At 35.0% G+C, this 25,244-nt stretch overlaps 2 protein-coding genes across 2 annotated transcripts in view; both read left to right on the top strand.

The window, feature by feature from the left end:
* PCLO (piccolo presynaptic cytomatrix protein) overlaps positions 1-25,244 on the top strand; it is a 392,880-nt gene that overhangs the window by 275,314 nt on the left and 92,322 nt on the right. The window contains exon 10 of the mRNA XM_035020471.1: positions 5,872-5,997. Coding sequence (XP_034876362.1) covers positions 5,872-5,997 — 126 coding nt within the window. The remainder of the gene's footprint in view (positions 1-5,871; positions 5,998-25,244) is intronic.
* LOC118020691 (calmodulin-1-like) lies at positions 18,834-19,432 on the top strand. The gene has a single exon (XM_035020470.1). The coding sequence runs from the start codon at positions 18,970-18,972 to the stop codon at positions 19,306-19,308; it is 339 nt and encodes a 112-aa protein (XP_034876361.1). The 5' UTR covers positions 18,834-18,969; the 3' UTR covers positions 19,309-19,432.

The following is a 25,244-nucleotide window of genomic DNA, read 5'->3' as shown; positions in this document are numbered from 1 at the left end:
CTTCATAAGATAGTGTGTTCACTGATAAAATTTTGCTTTTCCTTGATGCTTAGATGCAGCATGTGATAGTGTCAAAATGAACCAAGTTTTTTAATTTTGTCTAAACTTAATGTTCCAATAGTTACATCATAAATATTTCATATATTAAGATGAAAAGAAAAACATTTTTATAATACTCTATGTAACGTGTTAATAAGCATATAAAATTAAAGTAGATTTAAACTTCAAATGCAAATATAAAGATTGTCTCCTTAATATGCTCATGTTTACTTTATACACAGCTCATTTTATTTGTTTTTTTATTTCAGCTTTATTGAGGTATAATGGACTTATAAATTTTTAAGATATTTAGTGTGCACGCCATGGTGATTTGATTTACATATATATTGTGAAAGGATGCCCCCCATCTAGTTAATTAAAACATCCATCACCTCATGTATTTATCTTCTGTGTGTGTGTGTGTGTTTGTGTAAGAACATTTAATTTCTACTCACAGCAAATTTCACTTAAACAGTACAGTGTTAACAACCATAGTCACAATGTTTTATATTAGATCCTCAGACCTTTTTCATTTTATAGCTAAAAGTTTGTACCCTCTTACCAACCTCTCCTTATTTCCCCAACTCACAGCCCCTGGCAACCACTTTTCTACTCTGTTTCTATGAGTTTTACTTTTTCCCCATACATATATGTAATACCATGCAGCATTTGTCTTTCTCTGTCTGGTTTATTTCATGAAGCATAATGCCCCCAAGGGCTATCCATGTTGTCTCAATGGCAGGATTTCCTTCATTCTCATGGCTCAATAATATTCCATTGTGTATATATGTGTGTGTGTGTGTGTGTATATATATACACACACACACACACACACACACCTTCTTTATCTAGTCATCCATCAATGAACATTTGAGTTGTTTCCGTATCTTGGCTATTGTGAATGCTGTAATGAACATGGTAGTGCAGATATCTCTTTGAATCCTGTTTCTTTTCCTTTGGATAGATAACCAGAACTGGGATTGCTGGATCGTAGGGTAGTTTTATTTTTAATTTTTTGGAGAAGCTCCACACAGTTTTCCATAGTGGCCGTAAACAATTTACATTCCTCCCAGCACAGCAGTGTACCAGGGTTCCCTTTTCTCTACATCTTTGTCAACACTTGTTATCTCTTATATTTTTGATAAAGGAGAAGGAAGGGAAAAATGAAGGTGGGGAAATCGGAGGGGGAAATGAACCATGAGAGACTATGGACTCTGATAATAACCATTCTAACAGATGTGTGGTAATATCTCATTTTGGTTTTGATTTGCATTTCCCTGATGATTAGTGATGTTGAGCACATTTTCATGTACCTTTTGGCCATTTGTATGTCTTTTTGGAAAATTGTCTATTTAGTTTCTCTGCATATTTTTAAATCAGATTGTTTGCTGTTGAGTTGTATGAGTTCTCTAAATGCATTTATATTTTTATATTAACCCTTATGAGAAATATGATTTGTAATTTTTTTCCATTCTATAGGATGCCTTTCATTTTGATAGTGTCTCATGAATCCCTTAATCTGTTTTCACTCTTCTTCATTCTTTTTTCTCTTTGCTCCTTTTCTTAAATGATTTCCACTACTCTGTTTTTGAGTTAACTCATCTTTTCTTCCAGTTCTCTGGTCTGATAGCGAACCCCTCTATGAATTTTGCGGTTCATATATTTTATTCTTCAGCTCTGTGATTTCCATTTGGTACTTTCTAATATATTCTGTTTGTTGAAATTTTCACTTTGTTCATGCATTGTTCTGCTAACCTCAGTGAACATCATTATAACCATTATTTTGAACTTTTTATCAAATAACTTCTCTCTACTTCATTAAGGTCCTTTTCTGGAATTTTATCTTGTTCTCTTGTTTGGAACATATCCCTCTGTTACTTCAATTGTTTTGACTCTCTGTGTTGATTTCTAAGCATTAGATAAAACAGTCACCTCTCCTAGTCTTGATGCAGTGGTTTCATATAGGAGATAAGCATTATGATTCAGCCTCGTCTGAGCTTTTGTTGTCTCTCAAACCTTAGTGATTGTCCAAGCTGCCTTCTTTGTTCTTAATGGCTCCCAGTAGTTGAAGGTATGCCAAAACCTGTTTTTATGTGGTTTTGTTTTCATTTTTGTTTTTTTTTTCTCATTGACCAATATGTAGGAGTCATTCAGCTAGTTTCTGGATTTTTTTCAGAGGGAATTGCTCCACGTGTAGCTGTAGATTCGGTGTGTCCATGGGACGAGGTGAGTTCAGGAGCCTCCTATGTTGCCATCCTGGCCTGGAACATTAAAAGTGAATACATAATAGTATATTTACCACATAATTATAATGAAGACTTAAAAAGACTGGTATATTTAAATTATAATCCTAAGGTTATTAAGGTAATACTTTTTCTTAATGGTTTTGCTACATCCATCATTGAACTTCTCTTTTCTTAAAAATATTCTCTACATACTTTAAAGGATTCTGAAAGTTAGATTTCTCTGTAAGACTTCTTCAACAACATCTCTGCTTATATGTTGTGAAATTACTGTAACTTTTGAGAATCTTTTCTTAAAGCTTCTGTGTTCTTTTTGGTAACTACTTGTCTTTCTAACCTGCTGCACTGTTCACTTGAGCAAAACCACTGTATTTTCAAGACATCTAACTAAGGAAGCATTTTATTAATTTTTTGGATAGAATATAAGCAGAGAGGCAAAAGGAATTTATGTTGATAAAAATTTGTCAAAAGTTGAAAAACAGTAAAACATCACTTATCAAGGACCATTCAGATATAGGCCTTTCAGTTAAAAATTAATGTTGCTTCTTGAATTTACCAAATCTTTTATTGAATTCTGCAATTTAGATTTGAGTTGGGGTGTTTTATTTTTATAGAAATATTTTTGTTTAATTTTCTGCATTTAATACATAAAATATCAAAGTGCAACTATAGAAATATGAAATCAAAATGTCCAGATTTAAATAATTAGGAATCATGTAAATGAACTTTATATTCATTATGTCCAAACTAGAATACATGTAACCACTGTAAAATAAGCAAAAAACTGTTATACTTTCTGAGTCTTTTTATTTTCTATCATTCTATTTTATCATAAACTTTAATATTTCTGTGCTACTTTGTTGTATACAAAGTATACAACAGCAACCACAACGACATCAACCAGAGCAACAGTAATTCTTGAAAATTTACTATGTGCTTGAAGTGGCTTCTTTACATATAAAATTTTATTTCTCACAGTATTGTCATAACTGTACATTACTTTCACTTTACCTAAGATAGATACTGAGGCATATAACATGTATTTAGGAAGCGTTTTGAGTATTAGAATTCAATAGTATGAAGCTGTATTTTACAAAATTAAATAAGTATTGTGTTGTGCTACTTTATTAAGATGGATATAATTATAATTTCTTTCCACTGATCCTTTACTACAAGGTTTTAGAGTGTACTCAGTCACCAAAAATCAAATGGTACTAAGGATCCAACTACTTAACTCTTAAGACAATTTCATCTACAGAATGAAACTGTAACTGAATCTTTAAAAATAGTCACTTATACCAATTAATAGAATTTAGAGTTCCACAACTACTCTTTTAGCTATATCTTTACGAGGCATAACAATTCCATGTGGAGATCCTTAAGCATATGGCTGTGCCCTATAATATATAGTGCTGAAATTTTTTTCATGGGCTATGTTTACATTCTCTCTTTTAAGCTTAAAAAGAAATAATTAAAACCAAATGCCCTGAGCACTCTACTGTACCCTGCTGTACTCTCCTATACTCTAGCATTATGATAAATTTTGATGCAAGCCATGATCTTGAACATATGCCTGTCCATGAAGGAAATTTCTTAAATCATCTTTTAGGATCTGAGACTGACCACATCTTAAAACTGATATGGCTCCACTGACCACTTTAGAAATTCAGTATCTGTGTGTGTTTTTATGAGAAGTTTAACAGGTGGTAAATTACAGCTCTGAGTGACTCAATCATGGAGAGTGAAATCAAGAAACTATTTTTATTTTTTACTGATAAATTCCATGAAATAACCCTTTAATTATGGCCAGCTATTTTTAAATCCTCATTTTGCAATTTCCAAACTGTCCTTCGCACACTAAAATATAGGCTAGACTAATTGAATGAAGAGTGGCTAAGAACTTTTCTGCATCTTCTACCCTTTATTTGTATCTGTCTAATGTCTTACTGTAGGATCAATCCTGGTGAATCCCTAAAGCCTACTGTCTAAGAAATCAACTGTTTCTACGCAGACTTAGTTGAAACCAGGTCATGTACTAGATGATGTTCTGTATTCACCCAGTTATATTCAATGTGTATCATAAATTAATCTCTACTCATAGTGGAAGCAATGGACCAAGAAACTGGTGACAGAAAAACTCCACAAGTGGGGCCAGAGAAAGCCAGTATCTTATTTAACTCTGTCCCCTTGACAACAGCAGGAAACTTAGACACGTACAATTAATTTCTTTTTGTTTCATTTTTGTTTTGAGGTAAATCTTCAGATGTGGTCAGTCTCAGATCCCAAAAGATGATTTATGACATTTCCTTACCACTTACCGTGGTAAAAAAGTAGAAAGAGGGAGGCAAATAGTAGGGAAGGAGAGAGAGAAAAGAGGGTAAATACAAGGAAGGAAGGGATGAAGAAAAGGAGAGAGGAAATTCCTTTGGAACCATCATATAACCTGAGAATGATGTTTTTCCATTGTACCAAAATATACAAGGTAGATGACAGAAGGATTTCATAATCCGGTGTTACTGGTTATTGAATGTTTGTACTGTGTTGATGCTGACTACAGGGATTGTTTTTGAAGAGTAAAATGGGAAGGGAACAGAATCTACAAGAGAGCTGACTCTTAAAATTCAGAGATTTTGAAAGAGTTGAAAATGGTACTTCAATCAGTGAATGGAAACCATCTTAATTTAAAGAAATAACTATCTTCATTTAAGAAGAAGAATTCTGCTTTTTTAAAGTACTTTTATTTTTAAATATCCTTGGCATTGGTAAAAATATATATATCTGGTGCTATATATTTATATTTATATATATTTGCTAATTTTTAGCTGATTAAAAAAATATAAACTTAAAACATCAACAGTTCATTTCTATCTCAGTTAGTTTTCACATAATAACCATTTTCCATCTTTTTCTGCATGTGGTTATTTACAGAAAAATCTGTTCTATGAAATAAAAAAGTTTACTAAGTTGTTCATCAGTCAAGAATAATTTTACTGGGCTTCACAGTAGGTGCCACGCAAATGCACAGACAATGTTAGTTGATCAGTTAAGGCTAAAAAGTGTATCGTAATTCACAAGTTTTGATTGTGTTTTCATTTTATCATTTGCAATCACATGCTTGGATTGTGTCTTCTCAACTTACGATAGCCATTACTGCCTTTTTAAGTGAAATGCTCCTCAATTTCATAAGTGAACTATAGGCTCTGGAATTTCTTATAGTGGGAACATCTTCATACAATATTTTTATAAAGTATCTGGTCAAAAATGGACAAAGATATTTGTATCATAGCTTGGTGATATGGCTGAATCAAAGAATTATTTTTTAGTATCAGGTGATTCATCATAGAGTTTACCAAAATCTCAAAATGTGCTATTTCATATCAACTATTACTGAATTCAGAATAATATCCTTCTGTTATTAGTGTCCAGTCCCAGCATTCATGTTGTAGATTGCTTCTGGACACCAGAGCCCACTTTTTTTTTTTTCTTTTTTTTTTTTTTTACCAGAGCCAACTCTTGGTGCACCTTATAACTTCTGATGACTGTTGTCCCTTTAAATTATGACTAATAATTTGCTAATTTTCCAATACAGGTAATGGATTAGGAATTAGAATTGTGGGTGGTAAAGAAATCCCTGGACATAATGGAGAAATTGGAGCCTATATTGCCAAAATTCTTCCTGGAGGAAATGCAGAACAGACAGGGAAACTTATAGAAGGTAAGAATAAGGATTTCATAGTAAATTAAAATGAATGTACTCCTATTAAATATAGTTTAATTTCATATGCAGGTTTCCTCTTTATTTACTGTCTAGGTAAACCTCTCTCCTTATAGTTGATTATGAAATTTTGGTATAGTAATATAAAAGAAAATGTGTTCACAATTATATTCATTTTATTTTCAATTGCATTGTCCTTTTGGCTGTTGGTTTGCTATGGGATTATGTTGTTTAAGAAACACTAATTAGTCAATATTGTTTACTGACTTGGGCAATATTATTAAAAAAAAACTTTCATCATTGGGATTAATTTTTTATAAATACTAAAAAAAATTATATTGAAATCAGAACTGTAAAATACCAGATGATTCAGTACACACTAAAGTCAGGTCAGCAAACCATGAACAGCCCACAGGCCAAATCTATCTGCTGCTTGTTTCTGTAAACAATGTTTTATTGGAACACAGTGAGGATCATCGATTTACAGGTTGAACATGGGTATTTTCCCACTACAATAACAGAACTGTATTCATGACAGAGACTAACTAGTCCATAAAGACTAAAATATGTACTCTGTGGTTCTTTACAGAAAAAAATTTGCCAACTCCTGTGCTAGGTTACTGTCTACTTCTAGATACTATATACCTTATTACATCAAAAGCATTTTAAAATAATGGACTTTAGAGATGTACCTAAAGGGCCATAAAAATATATTTTATCACTTTCTTTCAAATGTTATAAGATGCTTGATTCTCAAAATGCATAATGATTATTTTCACTTGTTAATTAAATGTCATTCGCATTTTCCAAACTCTAACATATAGTTTACAAGTTTTCAATGATATTGCTTATGATGAATATTTTTTATCATAAAATAGCCTCAACCTATCATTTTATTTTATTTAAAATACTTAGTTGGAAGGTGTTTTTCTGTCATTTCATAGTTTTATAAAATGCTGCCCATTGCTTAACATTTTAATTATGCTAAAATTATTCACTGTCATTTTCTTAAATGTATTGAAACCTACCAAAAAAGTCCCTGTATATTTTGATAGCCTATTGGAATAAATAAACTTGAGGCATTATTGATTCATCACAGCATTCTACTGGAGCCCACTTGTACCAACTCACTAAGATAGGCTCTTCCCAACTTCACATTGAATGGTGTCACTTTGATGGCTTGAATTGGTCATGGTGGGAGTTTTTACAAAGTGGAAATAGATAAATGTGATAAATTAGGCCTATTTTGTTTGTTTATTTCCTTGTTGGTTTTCAGAATGCCAGTTTACCAGGACATTACCTAATATATAACCGAAAGCATATTATTAAAAATATTCTAATGTCATGCATAAAACAGGGAAATGTAGGAGAATTAACCAGATATCTAAAAGAAGATAAAGACAATGAACCAAGATATAACAATTATGAACAGAACACTGAGTCTGTATGGAGTTTCTATGACTATAATCCTATCACTCCTAATGCTAATCCTTAGGTGTTGCAGTCTACTTAAGCTATAGAAATTGAGACATTTTTTTAAAATAGAGACCATTTTTAAGAATGGGAGTGATATGATCATTTTCATACAGCATACTCCAGAAGGAAATGCATATACTATTTTTATTTTAAGACAAAAAATTGCAGCAACTGTTTGTGTTATGGTTTTGCAAAGATACTTGAAGAAAGAAACCCTCCTCTGTATTTACACCATGGAAATTGGGAAATACTACAAATCAGGATGATTTGAAAAACAGTTTCAATGAAGCATACTGTTATGAAATGATACTCTTTGTACTTGATAGCCTATGTAGCCATTTTTAAGTTCATAAATTTAAATTTAAAAAAATAGGTATAATACATATTAATTCAAGAGAGAAAATTGAAATGAACCTAAAATTTTACATGCTCCATTTCTCATCATTTTTGGAAGAAGTATTCTTACAGTCCACCTATTTGGTTAGAGTGGGAAATCATTAAAAGCTATATGCATATTATTTAAGATTTTATTTTAATTATTTATTTAGTGATCCTCCCAAAGATTTGCCAAAGTGTCAAACCAGGCCTTTCCGTGAACACAGATCCTCTGGTTGGAGTCCAGTTCTTGTAAAATGCACACCCATTATTTGTTATTTATGTTTTCTATCTTTGCTTTATTTACTCTTGCAACATAGGTCTTTCATAAAACACTTGGTAGTATTTCTTTCTGTTAGCTTCATGATGATGTCTTGATTCAATATTTAGATCCTGTTTTTGAAACATTAAATATTTTAAGGAGTTACTTTAACATACAAACCATCCAAAAGGCTATTCCTTGTCTTATGCCACCAGGCTAAAATGATAAAAGTTCATTCCCTTTATATGCAAAGATGAACTGACTAGAAGGCCATCAGTCCAAATGGGAATCCACAAGGACGCACCTTGTTTGACCTGTATATTTTCAGGATATATATGTTTATGTATATGTATTTATATTTACATAGTTTTTGTTTTGTCTGTAACTATGTGCTTTATTCATACATAGTATCCTTAGAGCCTTCACCTTCAATCTTTGATAGATTATCATAAAATTTCAGAGCAGTAGATTGGTTAAAACACAACTCTGATTTTTATGCCTTAGGTAAGGCATCACTATGACAATATCAAGTGTATATCACTGGAGTCTTGTGGTTTTTTAGTAATTAAAATTTTGCATGACCATAATAAAATTTTATTTATTGAAGGCAATAAAGATGGCTAATTCACCATTAGTTTAAAATTAATTCTTTTCTAAGGGAAAATTGTATGTATATGAATAAATAGATAAAATATGTGTTTGTGTGTATGTAACTGTATATCTCCATCTGTAGAATGAATTCCAGGTAGACTTAGGAATTGATTTGACGTCCTCCAAGTGTATCTTTCTGCATTTCTGAATACAAAAGTATGTACACTGAGCCTTTATGATTTAAAATTGTTGATTGAAAACATGAATGACATTTGGTTGATCATAGAATTCTTAGACTGTATTTTTTTTTCCCCACTCCATACAGTGAAGCTCTTGCTAAAAAAAAAAAAAAAAGGCCGACTTTACTGTTTTTTCTAAGTTTGGTTATTTCTCCTACAGTAGGCTTTTCAGACTCATCAGTGTCTCACATGCTTACGCTCTTGTAGCACTCAGTGCCATGGATTCTGATTGTGTTGACTTTTGGAAGAGCAAGAGTATTTCCAGGTTTCCTCTAGCTTTTTATTCTCTGGATTTGTGCATTTAAAACATACTGACCAATCATGTAGGTTTTCCAATGCTCATAAGCCAAGTGCTATTCTGAAAGTACTGACTTATGTAACGAAGGGAAAAAAGCCCCCCTATACTTCCTGAAGAAGATTTTTATTCATTGTTTTTTGAAAAATCTTTCTGAACAAGGTTGTCTATATTGTTAAAGAATGTAGGAAAATGATGTGTTTCTGAATGCTGATAGTTAGCAGTAATTAGTATTGCAGAATCATTAGGCTATTCTCAAGAAATTTGTTTTTAAACACTCATAATAGAGGCTTGTGCTATCCTCTGAAACTAAAAAAGCCATTAGGGAGCATTGTGTTAATCAAAATTTCCTGAGCCAATCTTTTAGTTTTGTAAAATTCTGTAATGATTTTCTGAAAAAACTTACATAGTCAGATACTTGAGGGAAACTAATCTTCCAAAATCTTAAAACTTATTTCTCTGCAACATTACTAAACATTCTTAAGCAAATACCAGACCAAGAATGATTTTTTGCAACCTCTCATTCTTCCTTTTAATGCATAAGGTCAGTTTTCTGTTGGAAAAAAAAAAAAAAAGAAGAAGATGACAAAACATCTGGGGAACTAAGCTACAAATCTAAGTTTCTTAAGTGCTATTTCTTGCTATTTGCTTTAGGATTAAAATTTTCAACAATTTCAGATCAACAGTGTTGGGGCTGTGTAATCCTCATCAGTATTGAGGCTTTAAGTGGTGTATGATATTATCTCATTTTCTCCTTTGATAATGTTATTTCTCTTTGAACTAATGGGAGCATCTAAAAGTACACTTGAATGTATGGACTTTGAATGTATATTTCAAACTTGTCACTTCCATTTTAAATATTTATTTTTAGAAAAATGATTATAAACCTTATTCATAGTACAATTTTAATACCAGGTTCAGTATAATCATCACCTTAACCAATGACCTCAAAAAATTCGATGCTTCCTCTGTAATAAACTCTCTTTTCTCTGTTTTACCTAGTGAACCTATTTGATATGATGACAATTTTTGAATTCATGACATGCTTTATTGTTCTCAGATCAAAGTACCAACCATCTCCAAATTTGGAGAGTCCATAATATAATTATCCATACCTCATGACAAGCAAAGACTTTGTTTTGTTTTGTTTAATCTGATAAAGACCAGGGTCAGTTCTTTATGTTCCAGCCATTTGTGCACGTCACGTGTGCGTGGATCTTTCGTGTCTCTTAACAATGAGGTTTTTTTTCCTGCATACCCGGGGCCCAGCAGTGTCAAATAAAACAAGATTTCAAATAATATATATAGAAATGAGTATTAAATAATTTTTTATTGCAAATGTTATATACTTATTAAGATGTTACTCCTCTCAGTATTTTGTGAAGCAAATAATAAGACAGGTAGTCACACTCTACTATTTGTAAAGAACCATGTACATTTAGGACAGCATCTCTATTTGGTTAATTACCATTTTTTATTACCTTTTCAGGAAAAAAATGTACAAAATAGAAACCATTTCCTCTGGGCACACATTCTTATAACTTTGAGCTTAACTACTCAAAACTTTACTGTAGGGTTTTTGTTTTTTGGGTTTTTTTGGTTTTTCTTTGCTTAGAATTTAAATTAAGATCTCTGGAGTGGGGGTATGGTATTGGATAGTTACTGATACAGAAAAAACAAACAAACAAAAACAATGATACCTGGAAAATGCAATGCAGTTCTGTGCAGTGGCAGAGTGTGAGGAGTAGATTTTCTCCTGGCAGTTCTTTTCTAGCCCAAAAGCATTGTAAGACGGTGAAGGGCATGAAACAGAGGAGTTTTAAATTAGAAGTTAAAATCTCAACTCGAAATAGCAAGTGCTATGTGAAAATGTTTGCTGCCTGACACATGTTTCTGATTTATTTGCACTTAAATGGTGAGTGTGTTTTGCTCTCAGTCTTGTGAATTTTACTAAAACAACTCAATGGTTGCATGTCTCCAATTACACAGTAATCACAAAAAGTCAAGGTTTGATGCTCACTGATTCATTAAAAGAGGGCATGTTTTTTCTTAGTCTGAGCCCTCTCCCCAGTCAGGGAAATGATCTTTTAAGACTCACACAGCTTCTTCACACTTTTCACCTCCTCATCTATTGAGATGCCCAGCTCAACATCCCACACCTTCTGTTCCACCTTCCCTGATGGGAGCGGGGCTGGGGGAGCTTCTCAGCATTTCATGGTTTGATGTATGCAACTTAGCACTTATGGGGCACTGACTTGTCATTTTGATTACAAATGTTTGAGTGTACAAAAAAAAAAAAAACTGTAGAGAATAATATGGCAGACAGCCATGTACCCACCATATTTATTATATCAACATCTTGCCATATTTGTTTCATTTTTTTAGGGGAAAGGGATACATATAAGTCAATTAAAGCCTCCTGTAGTCACTTCTCTTGTCCTAGACTTCTCCCAGAATAAGTTACCAGACCTAATTTGAGGTTACTCTTTCACTTGCTTTTCTTCACAGTTTTATGTAGGTAGTCATAAACTCTTCATATCTTGCCTGTTTCTGAAATTTTATATAAACAATATCTTAATGTATTTTTGCAACTTCTCTTAGTCACATGAAGTTTATGCAATTCATCCAAAGTCATACATGTGGCTCTAGTTCATTTATTTTCACTATGGGGCAGAATTCTATTATTCTACATCTCTACCATAGTTTAATTTAAACATTCTCTGGTTACTTAAGTTATTTATGAGGGTTTTTTTTTTTTTTAACTATTTCAAGCAATGCTATGATTTTTTTGAAGTAGTCTCCTTATGTACATGTGGAGGAATTTCTTCTACAAGTTAAATTTCTGGTGATAATGACTACCTTGTTAAATAATGTAAGAGAATGTTGTGTGGTTTTTTCAACAGTAGTTGACTTTTCCGAGTTGCTGTCCAAAGTGTTAAAATGTTTTTACATTTGTGAGTAGTAAATGTGTCTTCTGGTTTCTCTACATCTTTGGTCCTCTTTCTCTAAATTTTCTTTTCAAATGTAATGTGGGATGGTGTCTGTTGTTTTTATTTACCTTCCCTTGGGTGATGTTGAGGATGATAATATTTTATTAATCTTGTTAGCTCTTGGGTTTTTCTCGTCTGCATTTTGCCTGTTCTTTTGCTTATTCTTTAATTGGATTCTTTAATTGGATTAATTCAAAAAATTGAATTTGAGGGAATCTTTGTGTATTCTGGTAATCCTTTGTCAAGTAAGTGGGCTGTAGATGTCTTGTGTTTTGGTCTGTTTGTTGGTTGGTTTTTACCCAAGTTGAAAGGTTATCATTTTGTTTCTGTTAAGTTTTATAAATGTTCTGTATTGTTTAGGAAATTGTCCTTGCCCAAAAGTCTTAAACATATTGCTCTGTATTTCCTTCTAAAAATCATAAAATTTTTCTCACTTTCACATAGTGTCCTGATAGATGTAGAATTAAGTTGTTTTAATCTATCTGGGGTCTGAGTAGAAACTCTAGGGCTTTTTCTCTCTCAATAAAGATAATCAGTTTGTGTGTGCACCGTTTATTGAATAGTGTGTCATTACTCCCACTGATCTACAATGCTCCATCTGTCAGATATTGAATTTTCTTATACATGTGTGGGTCTTTTATGACTCTTTGTTCCAGTCTGCTGGTCTGTTGTCTATCCCAACATCACTGTCACAATGTTTTAATTATACCTTTATATTAAGTCCTGACATATGGTAGGTACCATATTGCTGTTCTTCAAAACCCTCTTGGAGAAATCTTGACCTATAACCCTTCATACACATTTCAGAATCTTCTTACCAATTTTCAGGAAAATCTCTGTTGAAATTTGATAGTGACTGTATTGAGGGAATAGATGGACTTGGAAAAAGTGTATCTTTTTATCCTGAGTCATGTCTGTTTGAGTCTTAAATGCGTTCATAATACTGGACCCTTGTTCTACCTAGAGACTTAATTATTGTATTCTGAATCACTATAATAAAATAAGGTAGGACAGTAAAAAAAATAACACATAGCAATTATTAAACTTATTAATAATTTTGTATCATTTTATATCAACTTATAACAATATTCTATCCCCAGAAAAGGCAGGGTAGAAAATGTAAATAAGGGGCGCCTGGGTGGCTCAGACGTTAAAGCATCTGCCTTCGGCTCAGGTCATGATCCCGGGATCCTGGGATCGAGCCCCGCATCGGGCTCCCTGCTCGGCGGAGAGCCTGCTTCTCCCTCTCCCACTCTCCCTGCTTGTGTTCCCTCTCTCGCTGTCTCTGTCAAATAAATTGAAAAAAAAAAATCTTAAAAAAAATGTAAATAAAATAAAATTCTGTTTAGGAAATATAATGCGCCAAATATAATCTTTCATGTGCATACCATTGGTTCTAAGTTTCATTTAATCCCTGAAGTTCTTGAACTCATTCTCCAAATTTTTTTTAGTGTTGTGTATCATAATTGTGAAATACATTACTGACATGATACTTTTAAAATTTCAACAATTTCCTAAAAGAACAAGAAATCCATAAGAACTAAACATCTTCTAGTCAGTGAACCAAAAACCATCATTTGGTTTTGAAGACAACTTGTATCTATATTATTATTATTATTGATGATGATTAAATCAAATTTGTGTGGAAGATTTTTAGAAAGCCATTTGCAGCCAAGATAGGAATATAGTGTTAAGATCTAATTGTAGCTCCAAGAACCTTTTAATGAATCATGAGGGATATAGAATAGGAGAGCAAACGTTTAAAACCATCGATGTCCACTGCTTGCTTTTAGATTTAGCCAGGGCTGTAGGGAAAATTAGTTTCTCCCAGGTCATTATACCTGTAAAAAATGAATTCATCTTTTGTTCTTCCATATATTATTCTGTGAGGAAATATGCCTTTGGCGTAAATTCTAATTCATGGATATTGTTAAATTCTTAGTTTCTAGTTGTTTCAATGTAGGTGATATTGATCCAGCTAGCTAGCTCTTTGTAGAGATGACTTGACAGGGTTTCTGGCAAGAAAATGCTGTTGGCTCTATGGTTGACTATCAGTGGTTGGTGTGAAGGTGAGGCTAGCTGTTTTTGGAGTGGCGGTGTTGATGTGAGAAGTTGGCCTCCGGAAATCCTTGTTATGAAGAAGGCTATGGTAGGAGAGTTAGCTCCAGTAGTATTATTAGAAGACACACTCCTGTGTAACTTAAGGGAGAATGTTCCTAGGCAAGAAAGTCTCTATTTCTGCTTATGCTTTTTTGGCATATGTTACAGATGGCATGGCAGTGATCAAGGTTGGAGATCAAGAAACACACCACACAGATGAGTGAGCTTCCTTGTTCTTGGTCCTGGGGGATTACCAGGTACGGATTGGTCATTAGTATGAGATTTCTCAAAATTCCTGCAAGCTGCTATCTCAGGCACACATGAGAAAAGATCACATTTCATGTTAATACAAAGATTTTCCTTTTTTTTTTTTTAACTTAAAGTAATAATTGCTTTATTTTAGGGAGTACATTATATAAGAGGCATGCTGTGTTTACACATGTGAATTGTACATGTAGTAATAAGAAAAGTTTGTCTTATTCTTTGAAAATAGGTAAAAATACATGCACAAATATATTAAAATGTCCCAAGGAATTAATTTCACCTTAGGCTTTGCAGGACCTCTGTTAGAGTTGTGTTTTTAACTTGGTGATGTAGTGACAATGTCGGCGTGGCTCAGAGAGCTTTGCTATTAGTTGGAATTGTTTGGTGGCGATGCCAGGCCTTCTACCGGGATTCTTCCTCACACACCAGCACTATTTGCTCTGCTAGCCCCCATTCATCCTGCTTAACCCAGTCTCGTTTTTTCTTGTCTTACACTTCTGTTCCTACTTGGGAGAGCATGAGAAATTTGCTCACTTCCTGTAGATAATGGGATATGAGCTATGGTGATAGAGTTAGTTGACGTGTAGGTCAGGTTGGGTCCACAAAAACGAAAGGAATTTTATTCTCTCTTCCTTTTATGTCTTTATTAATTGGATGTACCTCTTTTATTTTGTGCATTTATTTTCCTTTCTTTTGCTCTTTTTCCTCTGGTCTTCTAAATACAGTACTGTACCTGTTCTTGAGTTCTCTGGTTGGGACTGCTCAGACATGATTCATCAACACTTTAAAAATTGATTTCATTGACCTGGAGCTGTGGAATTTAACCAAAGGCAAGATTTAATCTTTGCTTGGACCTGAGTGAATCAGAGTGAAAAATCATTTGACACTCTGGTAATCCGAGGAATAGTAACTAATTTCCAACTGTTTATACTCTCATTTTCTTTAACATTTAAATTTATTTTCATTTCTCTTGATGTCTAGAGAATCATGAAGTATATTTGCTTTAGAAATGTCCTTAAGAGAACAACCCGTGATGCAAAGCATTTCTGGGTTCTGGTGTAATTTTTTTTTTTTTTAATATACTTTAGGCAAGTTCATATGCACAACGTACCTGCTTGTCCACTTTTTAATTTTTCCTAGGTAGAGTGCATGTTTCTCTTTTCTTTGCTAGTCACATTGCTCTTCTTTTGGAAAAAAAGGTTTTGGTAGATGGGAGAGACCCTGTGGTCTTAGGAGTAGATTACATGGGGCAACTGAGAGCTGACTCTTAAGATTCTGAAAGCAGGAAAAACAGAATTCATATATTTGCTTCTGCATAAAGAACCCTTGACTGTATTGTCTGTCTCAGGTTATATGACTGTGTAGCTTAATACATAAAGTACCAAGTAATACAATGTACACAGTTGATTGAAAACTGAAAGAAAACTTGTACCCCTTCAGTACCTTGTATTTTCCTTGAGATATGATGTGTTTCAACATCTTTAATAAAAGATAGTATATCAGTTTTGTCACTTTTATAACTGACAGGGAACATTTTTACATTATTTGACGTTTCTTGAGTTGATCGACAGAATCATATATTTGGGATTTACTGGGAATAGGAATCAGTATGTTTATGTTAAAGTATGTCTGTGAATGAAGCATTTAATTTATTTTTCACTTGAAATTTATCTAAATTAGTTTCAAGAAAAGTTATTTTTAAAAGTCAAAACTGCTTTATTGTTTATTTCATTTGAAAGAAACTACTTGAGGGGATCTGAGAGCATTCTGGATTATGCACTCAAAAGTTTGTATACCACCAGAACTAGAATATCTTTCTCGAGTACTATACTTTAGCATAGACACATGTATTTAATTTCTCATAATCTTCAAAATACCCTTTTTTCCCCCTCAGAATATGAACTTGGTAGTGGAATAAAAACTGTAGGTTGTAGAACTTCTTTAAATCCTAGAATAATGAACCCAGCTTTTTGGTAATACAGCAATACTAGGGACTGTGCGTCCCCTATTGCCCTTGATTCCCTTCTAGCAAGACGTCATGCTCTGTCTTTGTCTAGGTTCAGGCAAGGGGAACCTAGGAACTCTGCCTGGGATTGTGTTCAGAGCAGTGAGTGTTTCGGCTGGGTCACCAGGCCAGCTACCTAGACCCATGGGTAGATCTGGAGTCCTTGTTGCTCTGTCTTTATGGGCCGAGTTATCGACAGTATGCTATTCGCATACTGCCTGCGCTCCTTATCTTTTATTTTATTTATTTATTTATTTATTTTATTCTTATGTTAATCCCCAATTACAAAGATTTTCTAATAAATATTTAGGAATCTATCTTATGGAAAGAAAAATATAAACTTGGGGCACCTGAACTGGTAGGTCGTAATGTATTATTTTTAGGATGCAGTGATATCAGACTTACTTTGTCAGGATATTAATGATTAGCTATGTTGCCAGGTCAAAGAAATATATTTATCTTTTGTATCCATTTATTTTGAAATTAATCAGAGGAAAAGTATGTTTGAGTCATAATATTTCTGGTAGAGATATCAAGAAAACTAAATAATTGCCCTGTTTTGTACATTTTTTTAGTAAGTGTAATAATCCATACCCTAATTTGATTGCCTTTATTAACAAGGGTAGCATACCTTGAAATATTTATGTATGTTGAGGTGGTACTGCTTCTTGATGAACAATTGCTTCTATGCTTAAATTTCTGGATTTGTCTAGTCAATATGCCGTAACAGGCTACATTTTAGTGTATGTGTGAATTGAAGTGGTTATTTTGGAAGCAAGGATGCTGAACTGTCTTTAATATTCATACTAGATCTTCATCAGTCAATGCTTTAGCATGTCCCACATACACAGAGAATGTTTTTCAAGTCAGACAGGTCAGGATTTAAATTCAGCTGTTGTACTTAACTGCCTGGATAGATACGTTGTTTAACTTTCAGTACTTAGGTGTTCTCAGTAGGGAAATTGAGATAATAATAGATTTAGAAATAATGTACCAGAAACATTGAATACAGTGTTTGGCATAGTGTTTTACATAAGTAGTGAAAAGATCATATTTACTTTCACTTTGGAGATCTTTGATGGTAAGAAGAGTATTTGCTCTATTAAGCTTGAATTGTGTCCCTTACACCTGCACATACTTAGATAATTGACCATCGTCAGTTCTGATCTCTGAACTGCAGGGACACAGAATATTTCTCATTAACAAAGCATCAAACTTGGGTCAGAAAACTGGGAATTAAAGCCATCTTCATGACTTAGTCAAGTTACTTGTGTTCTCTGAGTCTCCTTTATCTCATCTGTACAATTAAGAGGTTTCAAGACCTATCTCACAGGGTTGATGGAATGAAAGGAGTCGATATATTTTGTGTGCTTTGTTAACTACAAGGCACTAGACTAGCTATAGAAGTTATTTTGTTGAGGACAAATCAAATTATTTTCATAGATGACAATAAATCTTACAAAGTTCAGGCTTCCTGTAGGGGAACACTGAACTGTTAGAGCTGTCTACTGTAGGGATATATTATTTCAGTTAACAGGCCTGAATAAATTAAAAACGGACAAACACCTAATGCCTGAAGTGATTAAGCCATTTCTCATTTTAACTGTAAAACCAAAGTTTTGGCTGATCTTTGAAAAGGCTTCTAAATGTTTCTTCTTATCAACAGTCTATTAATCAGTAAATCTTATGTCTGATTAAAATCTATGGACACACATGCAATGACTATCTGCTCATGTAACTTTCATGGTCTGTTAGTCACTGAAAACACATCTTGTTAGTGAGCAGAACTGTGGTGTAGGTAGGTGTCAGATGTCTGGCTCTCAGTGTCTGGACTCATTTTTCTCATCAACCCCTTTTGTGCGGGACTTTTGACAAAGCACAGAAGCCCATGGGTCTTGGGCATTAAATGTACAGGATGCTCTGCTAGAGCCTTCTATCATGCATACTTAGGAGACACCTTACCTTGTGAAGTGATGTCAGGGCAAGAGCGAGCCTTGGGAAGAAACACGGTGAAAGGTTTGGGACGAGAAGGTGAAACGGTAGCCTGTGAGCCATGATGAGCAGAGTGTGTTGGATAAAGTGAAAATTCAAGCACCGGCATTCAGGTGAGAGTGAGGCTTGGGCAGTGGTGCTGGGAGCCTCGCGGGCGCGGCTCGGTTACTCGCAGTCGGGGGAGGGAGGGGCGGCAGCGGCGCAAACGCCCCGCCCTCACAGCCCCTGCGCTGCCCGCACCCCGCTCCCTCTGCTCTTCTTCCCTTCGCTCGCGCCAGAGCGGATCCGCTGACCGCAGAAGAGATTGCTGAGATCAAGGAAGCTTTCTCCCTATTTGACAAAGAGGCGATGGCACCATCACAGAAAAGGAACTTGGAACTGTCATGAGGTCACTGGGTCAGAACCCAACAGAAGCCGAGTTGCAGGGTATGATCGAGGCGGATGCTGACGGAAATGGCACCAGTGACTTCCCAGAGTTTTTGACTGTGATGGCTAGAAAAATGAAAGATACAGACAGTGAAGAAGAAATTCCCGAGGCCTTCCGAGTCTTCGACAAGGATGGCAACAGTTACGTCAGCGCGGTGGAGCTACGTCATGTCATGACCAACTTAGGAGAAAAACTAGCAGATGAAGAAGTGGATGAAATGATCAGAGGAGCAGATATTGGTGGAGATGGGCAGGTCAACTATGAAGAATTCGTACAGATGATGACTGCAAAATGAAGGCCTACTTTCAACTCCTTTCCCCCCTTCTAGAAGAATCAAATAGAATCTTTTACTTACCTCTTGCAAAAAAAAAAAAAAAATTCATTTACTCATTCTGTTTCTATATAGCAAAACTGAATGTCAGAAGTACCTTCCGTCCACACACACAAAATCTGCATGTATTGGTTGGTGGCCCTATCCAGTAAAGATCAAGCTACGCATCAGTTTTATGATATAAATACTTGTACTACCTTAATGATAAGGAAGCACCTAATGGACTCCTTGCAGTCCCATTTGCTCATGATTAATACACTGTTTGGGCTGGCCAGTTTTTCATGCATGCAGCTTGACAACTGAGCACAGTCAGGCACTTGTATTAAAAACAAAAAATGAAAAAAAACAAATTTAAAACTTCTTCAAATGGGTTCTAGTTCAATTTGTTAGTATAAATTGTCATAGCTGGTTTACTGAAAACAAAACATTTAAAATTGATTTACCTCAGGATGCTGTGCAGAAAAATGGGTGAAGGATAAACTGTCTAGACGTAGCCTCACTTAGCAAGACGGCCCTCTCGCACTTCCGGGCACCCCCACCCATGGTGACCACGACACTCATCCCATTGGCATGCCATGTGTGTTGGCTTAGCGTTGTCCCGTGTTGTCCTAGAGCGAAATGGGTGTCAGGCTGTCACCATTCACACAATTTTTTTTTTTTAAAGAAACCTTTACCAAGGGAGCATCTTGGGACTCTCTGTTTTTAAAACCTCCTGAACCATGACTTGGAGCCAGCAGAGTAGGTTGTGGCCGTGGACTTCAGCACAAGCATCAACATTGCTGATCAAGAAATTACAATTTACGTCCATTCCAAGTTGTAAATGCTAGTCTTTTTTTTTCCCCAATAAAAAAAGACCATTAACTTAAAAAAAGAAGAAGAAGAAGAAGAAGAAGGTGAGAGTGATTACATGGGCTGAAAAGAGAAATGAGACCAGAATGGAGAAATTATGACACCAATGGAAGTTAAGTCTCAGGGCTCCTCCCTCACCTACAAGCCCCCTGCACAGCTCCAGGAAGTTCTGAGGAAGGGGTGATGTTTGTGGCATCTCTTGCTTTTTCAGCATTTGTCATTTGTTGTGGTTTCTTTTGTCCTTTTAACAAATATTCACTTGCATCCCATTTTATATTCATAATTTTATATTTTTCCTTAAAACTGCATAAGCCTCAGGCCCTGCAAAACTTTAATTCATCCCTGCATGAGATGTTTCTTAATGGGAAGGACACTGAAGTGCGTACTGCAGAACTGTAAGAACCTATTGGGGTGCCATGAAAATATACTGAAAAATTAGATAGAGGTTAAAAAAACAAAACAGGAAGTTTGGAGAGAAGGTTGTTGTGAGGGAGTGGAGGTGCTATTATTAGGAATACCGGAAATAGTGAAGAATGTATATGGGTTACAACATGTATTCAGTAACTACTCTGCATAGGTCTGTCCTAGGATCATGCAGAATGATATGATGCTACCCTGCTCTGAAGGTGCCTTCAGTCTAGAAAGGTAGTGGATCGAAGGTACTCACTGTGGAGGTAAGATTTGATGAGGGTCTAAATGAATAAAAATATAAAATAAATCTGAAGAGCTAAGAGAAAGATACCTTTAAAGAAAAAAAAAGCCATTTCTTCAGTGACTTTTTATGGTCACTTTATGTTTTCTTTTAGTTGCAATAAGAGGAATATAGAAATTCAGAACACACTGGTGTATTCCACATGCATTAGAACCAGGGCAGTCACTAAAGGGAGCTTACAGATATGCCTCCTCCCATCCCAAAGAATCCCAGGTAACCTTTGGGTAATTTCTAACAGCAGAGTGTAAACTTCTCAAGGCAAGGAACTGTCCAGGAACTGAAACGGAGCCTTCCAGGCTTTCATTTATTCCATTTGTTAATTTTTAAAATAATTCAACATAGTTATGGCATTCTGCTGTGTTCCAGATAGAATGATGTGTGTTGAAGCAGAAAGAATATTCTGCGGAAAGGCAGGTTTTTAGGTTTTCATGCCAGCACTGAAGGAATTCAGATTAAAGGCTTTTCATATGTATAGTAAGTTACACTGAGCACTGGAAAAAAAATAAGATTTCTCTCTTAAGCTACTTTTGTTTTCTTTTACTCTCTAGTCTTTCCTAGATCCTCATCATTGTCATTTATGGTGCTTGAGTCTGCTAAGGTCTATGAGTGATCCCTTTATTTTTATAATTTTTTTTTAAGTACATGCTATATAGAGTGATCTCTCTTGATCCCATGGGGACATAAATGAAGAAAGCATGGGCTGTACATTTTAGCAGGCAAGACAGAAAATAGCAAAGTTATTTGTAAGTAGCCTATATTAAATGGTAGTATATGCTAAGGAGAGAAATACAACAAGGAGCAGAGATATGCACATAGGAGGGTGGGGTTGCAACTTTAGAGGGGATGTTCATGGAGGGCCTCACAAAGGAGGCAGAAACGTAAAGCCCCGAAGGAAAGGAAAGAGGGAGCCAGAAGTTACCCGTATTCCAGCAGACAAATGAAAAGGGCAAAGGCCCAGAGCAAGATCCTGCCTAGTGTGGGGCAGGAAAACTGAGACAGCAAGGAGCCCAGTGTGGCTGGAGCTAGCGAGCATATAAGAGAGGACAGCAGAAGTTTCAGTCAAAGTAGTCACAGAGATGGGATCTTGTGGGCCATTATAAGGACTTCAGCTTCTATTCATGTGGGATGAGAAGCCCCTGGGCTGACACACAAGCGTAATGACATTTAAATAGGAACACTCTACTCTCTCTTTCTCTCTCTTCAAGTAAATAAATAAATCTTTTTTTTTTTTTTAAAGGGAGGGGGTGGGGGTTTTCCTGGGCACCACTTGAGCATCTGACTCTTGGTTTCAGCTCAGGTCATGATCTCAAGATTGTGAGATCGAGCCCTGAGCCCTGCATTGGGGCACTCAGCAGGGAGTATGCTGGAGATTCTCTGTCTCTCCCTCTGCCCCTCCCCCTGCTTGTGTGCACACATGCTCTCTCTCCAAATAAATAAATAAATCTTTTTTTAAAAAATTAAAATAAATAGGAACACTCTAAGTGCTGTAACTAGAATAGTTTGAAGGAGTAAAGGGTAGAAAGAGAGCAGTTAGGAAACTAAAGAAGTAATCCAGGTATGCGATGGCTGTTCAGACCAAGGTGGGAATAGGGACATAATGATAAATTATTGTTACATTGTATATATATTTGTGTACACACATACCCAATACAACATATGTGTTAAATTTCAGATCAGTGAAAATGACCTCAGTGTGTTCATTCCTGTGTTCCTATACATAGTATTCAGAATTAGTAAGCCAAAAATCACTCCCCCATATTTTTCAAACATAAATCCCTACATACCCTAACAGTCCTACAGAGTGAAACATGGAAGAGACTGACCCGAACCTTCCAGAAGTGGCCACAGGGGAAGAAAGGTGTAGGCCCTCTCCAAACTGCACAATGTTATTAAAATAACAATTAGATTATTGTAAACCTTGCCTCTTATGTCTTATGTTATTAAATGAATTGAGTCCGAGTTTGCTGTGACCTACCCAGTGTGTGGTGGGCATACACCAACCTGTTAAAACTCATGGTGGTCCATCCTCAGTCCCATTTCTCAGCTTCCTACCCACCAGCCCCCCAGAGTTCTCTAATCCTGGAGCCGGGGTTTTGTTTACCTTCCATGATGCTCCTACTCCTCCCTGGGAGAAAGCATGTCAGGAGTCATAACTGATTGACCTTAGTGACCCAGAATCTAGTCCTCTCTCTGACACACACTAAGTATCTGTTGACTTGATGTGTTAAGTTTTATCATAATTAAATACATTCACTTATTTTGATGTTGCACTTAATTCTAAAATATTAGTTATAAAAATAGTCAAGATTTTATAATTAGGTTCTGTGTATCTTTAACAGGAAAAAAGCCCTTAGAATGCCAGTATTCCTGAACTTAGATGAGGAATCGGGAAAGCTGGCTTGTGGAACTACAACTAAATATAATTTCTAAAGCTGAGGTTTCACATCTGTAAAAGTAGGGGTAAGTCACATTTACCCCATATATTTTACTAGAATACTGTGAAGATAAAATGAGAAAAAGTGGGCAAAATCATTTTGTAAAAAAAAAAAAGTCTCATATTGATGCTATTAACATAAGTGAAATGGGTCTGATTTTACTTTTAATCCAAAGGACTTCTTATAATTAGCTGGTATATGTACGAACGTCTTTTGTAATTCATATAGTATATAATTGCCATTAGTTTTTATGGTTGTAATCATGTTTGCTTATGAATTAGGAGAAATAACTTCTCTACATGAATTTTTGAGAGCTGGAGGGAAAATAATTGAGTTTTGTTTTACATCAATGGATAGATATTGATGTTAAACTGTTGGCTTCTGGGGCACCTGGGTGGCTCAGTCGGATAAGCCTCTGATTCTTGGTTTGGGCTCAGGTCATGATCTTGGGGCATGGGATCTAACCCTTCCGGGCTCTGTGCTCTGAGCTCCTTGGGGAATCAGCCCAGGATTCTCCCTCCCCCTCTTCCCTCACTTCCCCGCCTCCTCCCCCTCCACTCTCCGCCTCCACTCTCCCTCTTCACCCTCCCTCCCTCACAAATGCCCGTGCTTGCACACACTCTCTCAGATAAGTAATTAAAATCTTTTTTTAAAATGTTGTCTTCTTAGGCAATCTTGTTTTTCAGTGGAAAAATCAGTTATTATAATATGTTGTATATTATTATATATATTGAAATATCAGGGATGCCTGGGTGGCTCAGTCGGTTGTGAAGCTTTGGCCTTCAGCTCAGGTCATAATCTCAGGGTCCTGGGATGGAGCCCTACACCAGGCTCCCTGCTCAGTGGGGAGACTTCTCCCTCTCCTTCTGCCTGCCGCTGTCCCTGTTTATGCGCACTCTCTGTGTCAAATGAATAAATAAAATCTTTAAAAAATAAAGGAATATTTTACAAATTAAAAGTGATGTAGAATTTTTTGGAATGAAATTCTGCCATCACATGATATTTGTTATTTATTGAACATCTCTCAAGCCAAAGTAAATTATTTTCTAAATCTTCTTTGATAAGTAAGAAATAGAATATTGACACTTCTTATGAAGTAACAACACCTAATTCATTTTATTTCTTTAAGATTCTCTCAGGATGATAAAATCTTTATTGATGTTTTTTATTGTTTGAAATGGCTTCTTTATTTTATTTATATCCTTTAGCTCCTCAAATGGTGAAAGAATTTATACATTAAAAGTTCATCATTTTAATTTCAATTATACCATTCATAACAATAGTACCTTTGGCTCAAAAATAAGCAAAATATTGTTGTAATATTATAACATGTTGTAATATTTCTAGTGATGAGTACTTAGGTCAGGATAAAAACTCCCTACTTCTTTGTCAAAAGAAACATTCTGTTCTCTTATACGATACACTAAGTATATTTGCATTTACCTTTTGCTTTTAAATTTTGTTTGGAAGATTTCTTTTTAGAATTTTCCTTTTCAGAAATATAATTTTCTTTTTATCTGATTTTAGAAATGATTTAAACTTACAATTCAGTAATCAAAGTTCTGTGCATTCTACCTGTCAACTAATGTTTGAAACAGAATTTATATTGTCATTATAGTTGTTAATTCTTAGGGGAGATGATGTTGATGGTGATGATGATGGGGATGGGGATGATATTGCCCCTGATCCAGATACCTCCTGTATTTATTAGAAAACTCCTTTCCTAGAATAAAGTGATGGTATATTAAGGTGAAATATGTTGTCTGAGTAGTGGGATACATTTAAATAATATTTTAAAAAAAGAACAATACAGAATATATGAATATTAAAAAAGTTTAAGGACATAATTAAAGTGACCACCCTTAATGGTTCACTAGAGATACTTAAAGGAGAGGAGGCAACAG

The sequence above is a fragment of the Mirounga leonina genome, unplaced genomic scaffold (assembly GCF_011800145.1).
Source record: "Mirounga leonina isolate KUSES-001 unplaced genomic scaffold, KU_Mleo_1.0 Mir_174, whole genome shotgun sequence".
NCBI classification, from domain to species: domain Eukaryota; kingdom Metazoa; phylum Chordata; class Mammalia; order Carnivora; family Phocidae; genus Mirounga; species Mirounga leonina.
Note: the sequence above shows the minus strand (reverse complement) of the source record. Positions and strands in the feature narration are given on the sequence as shown.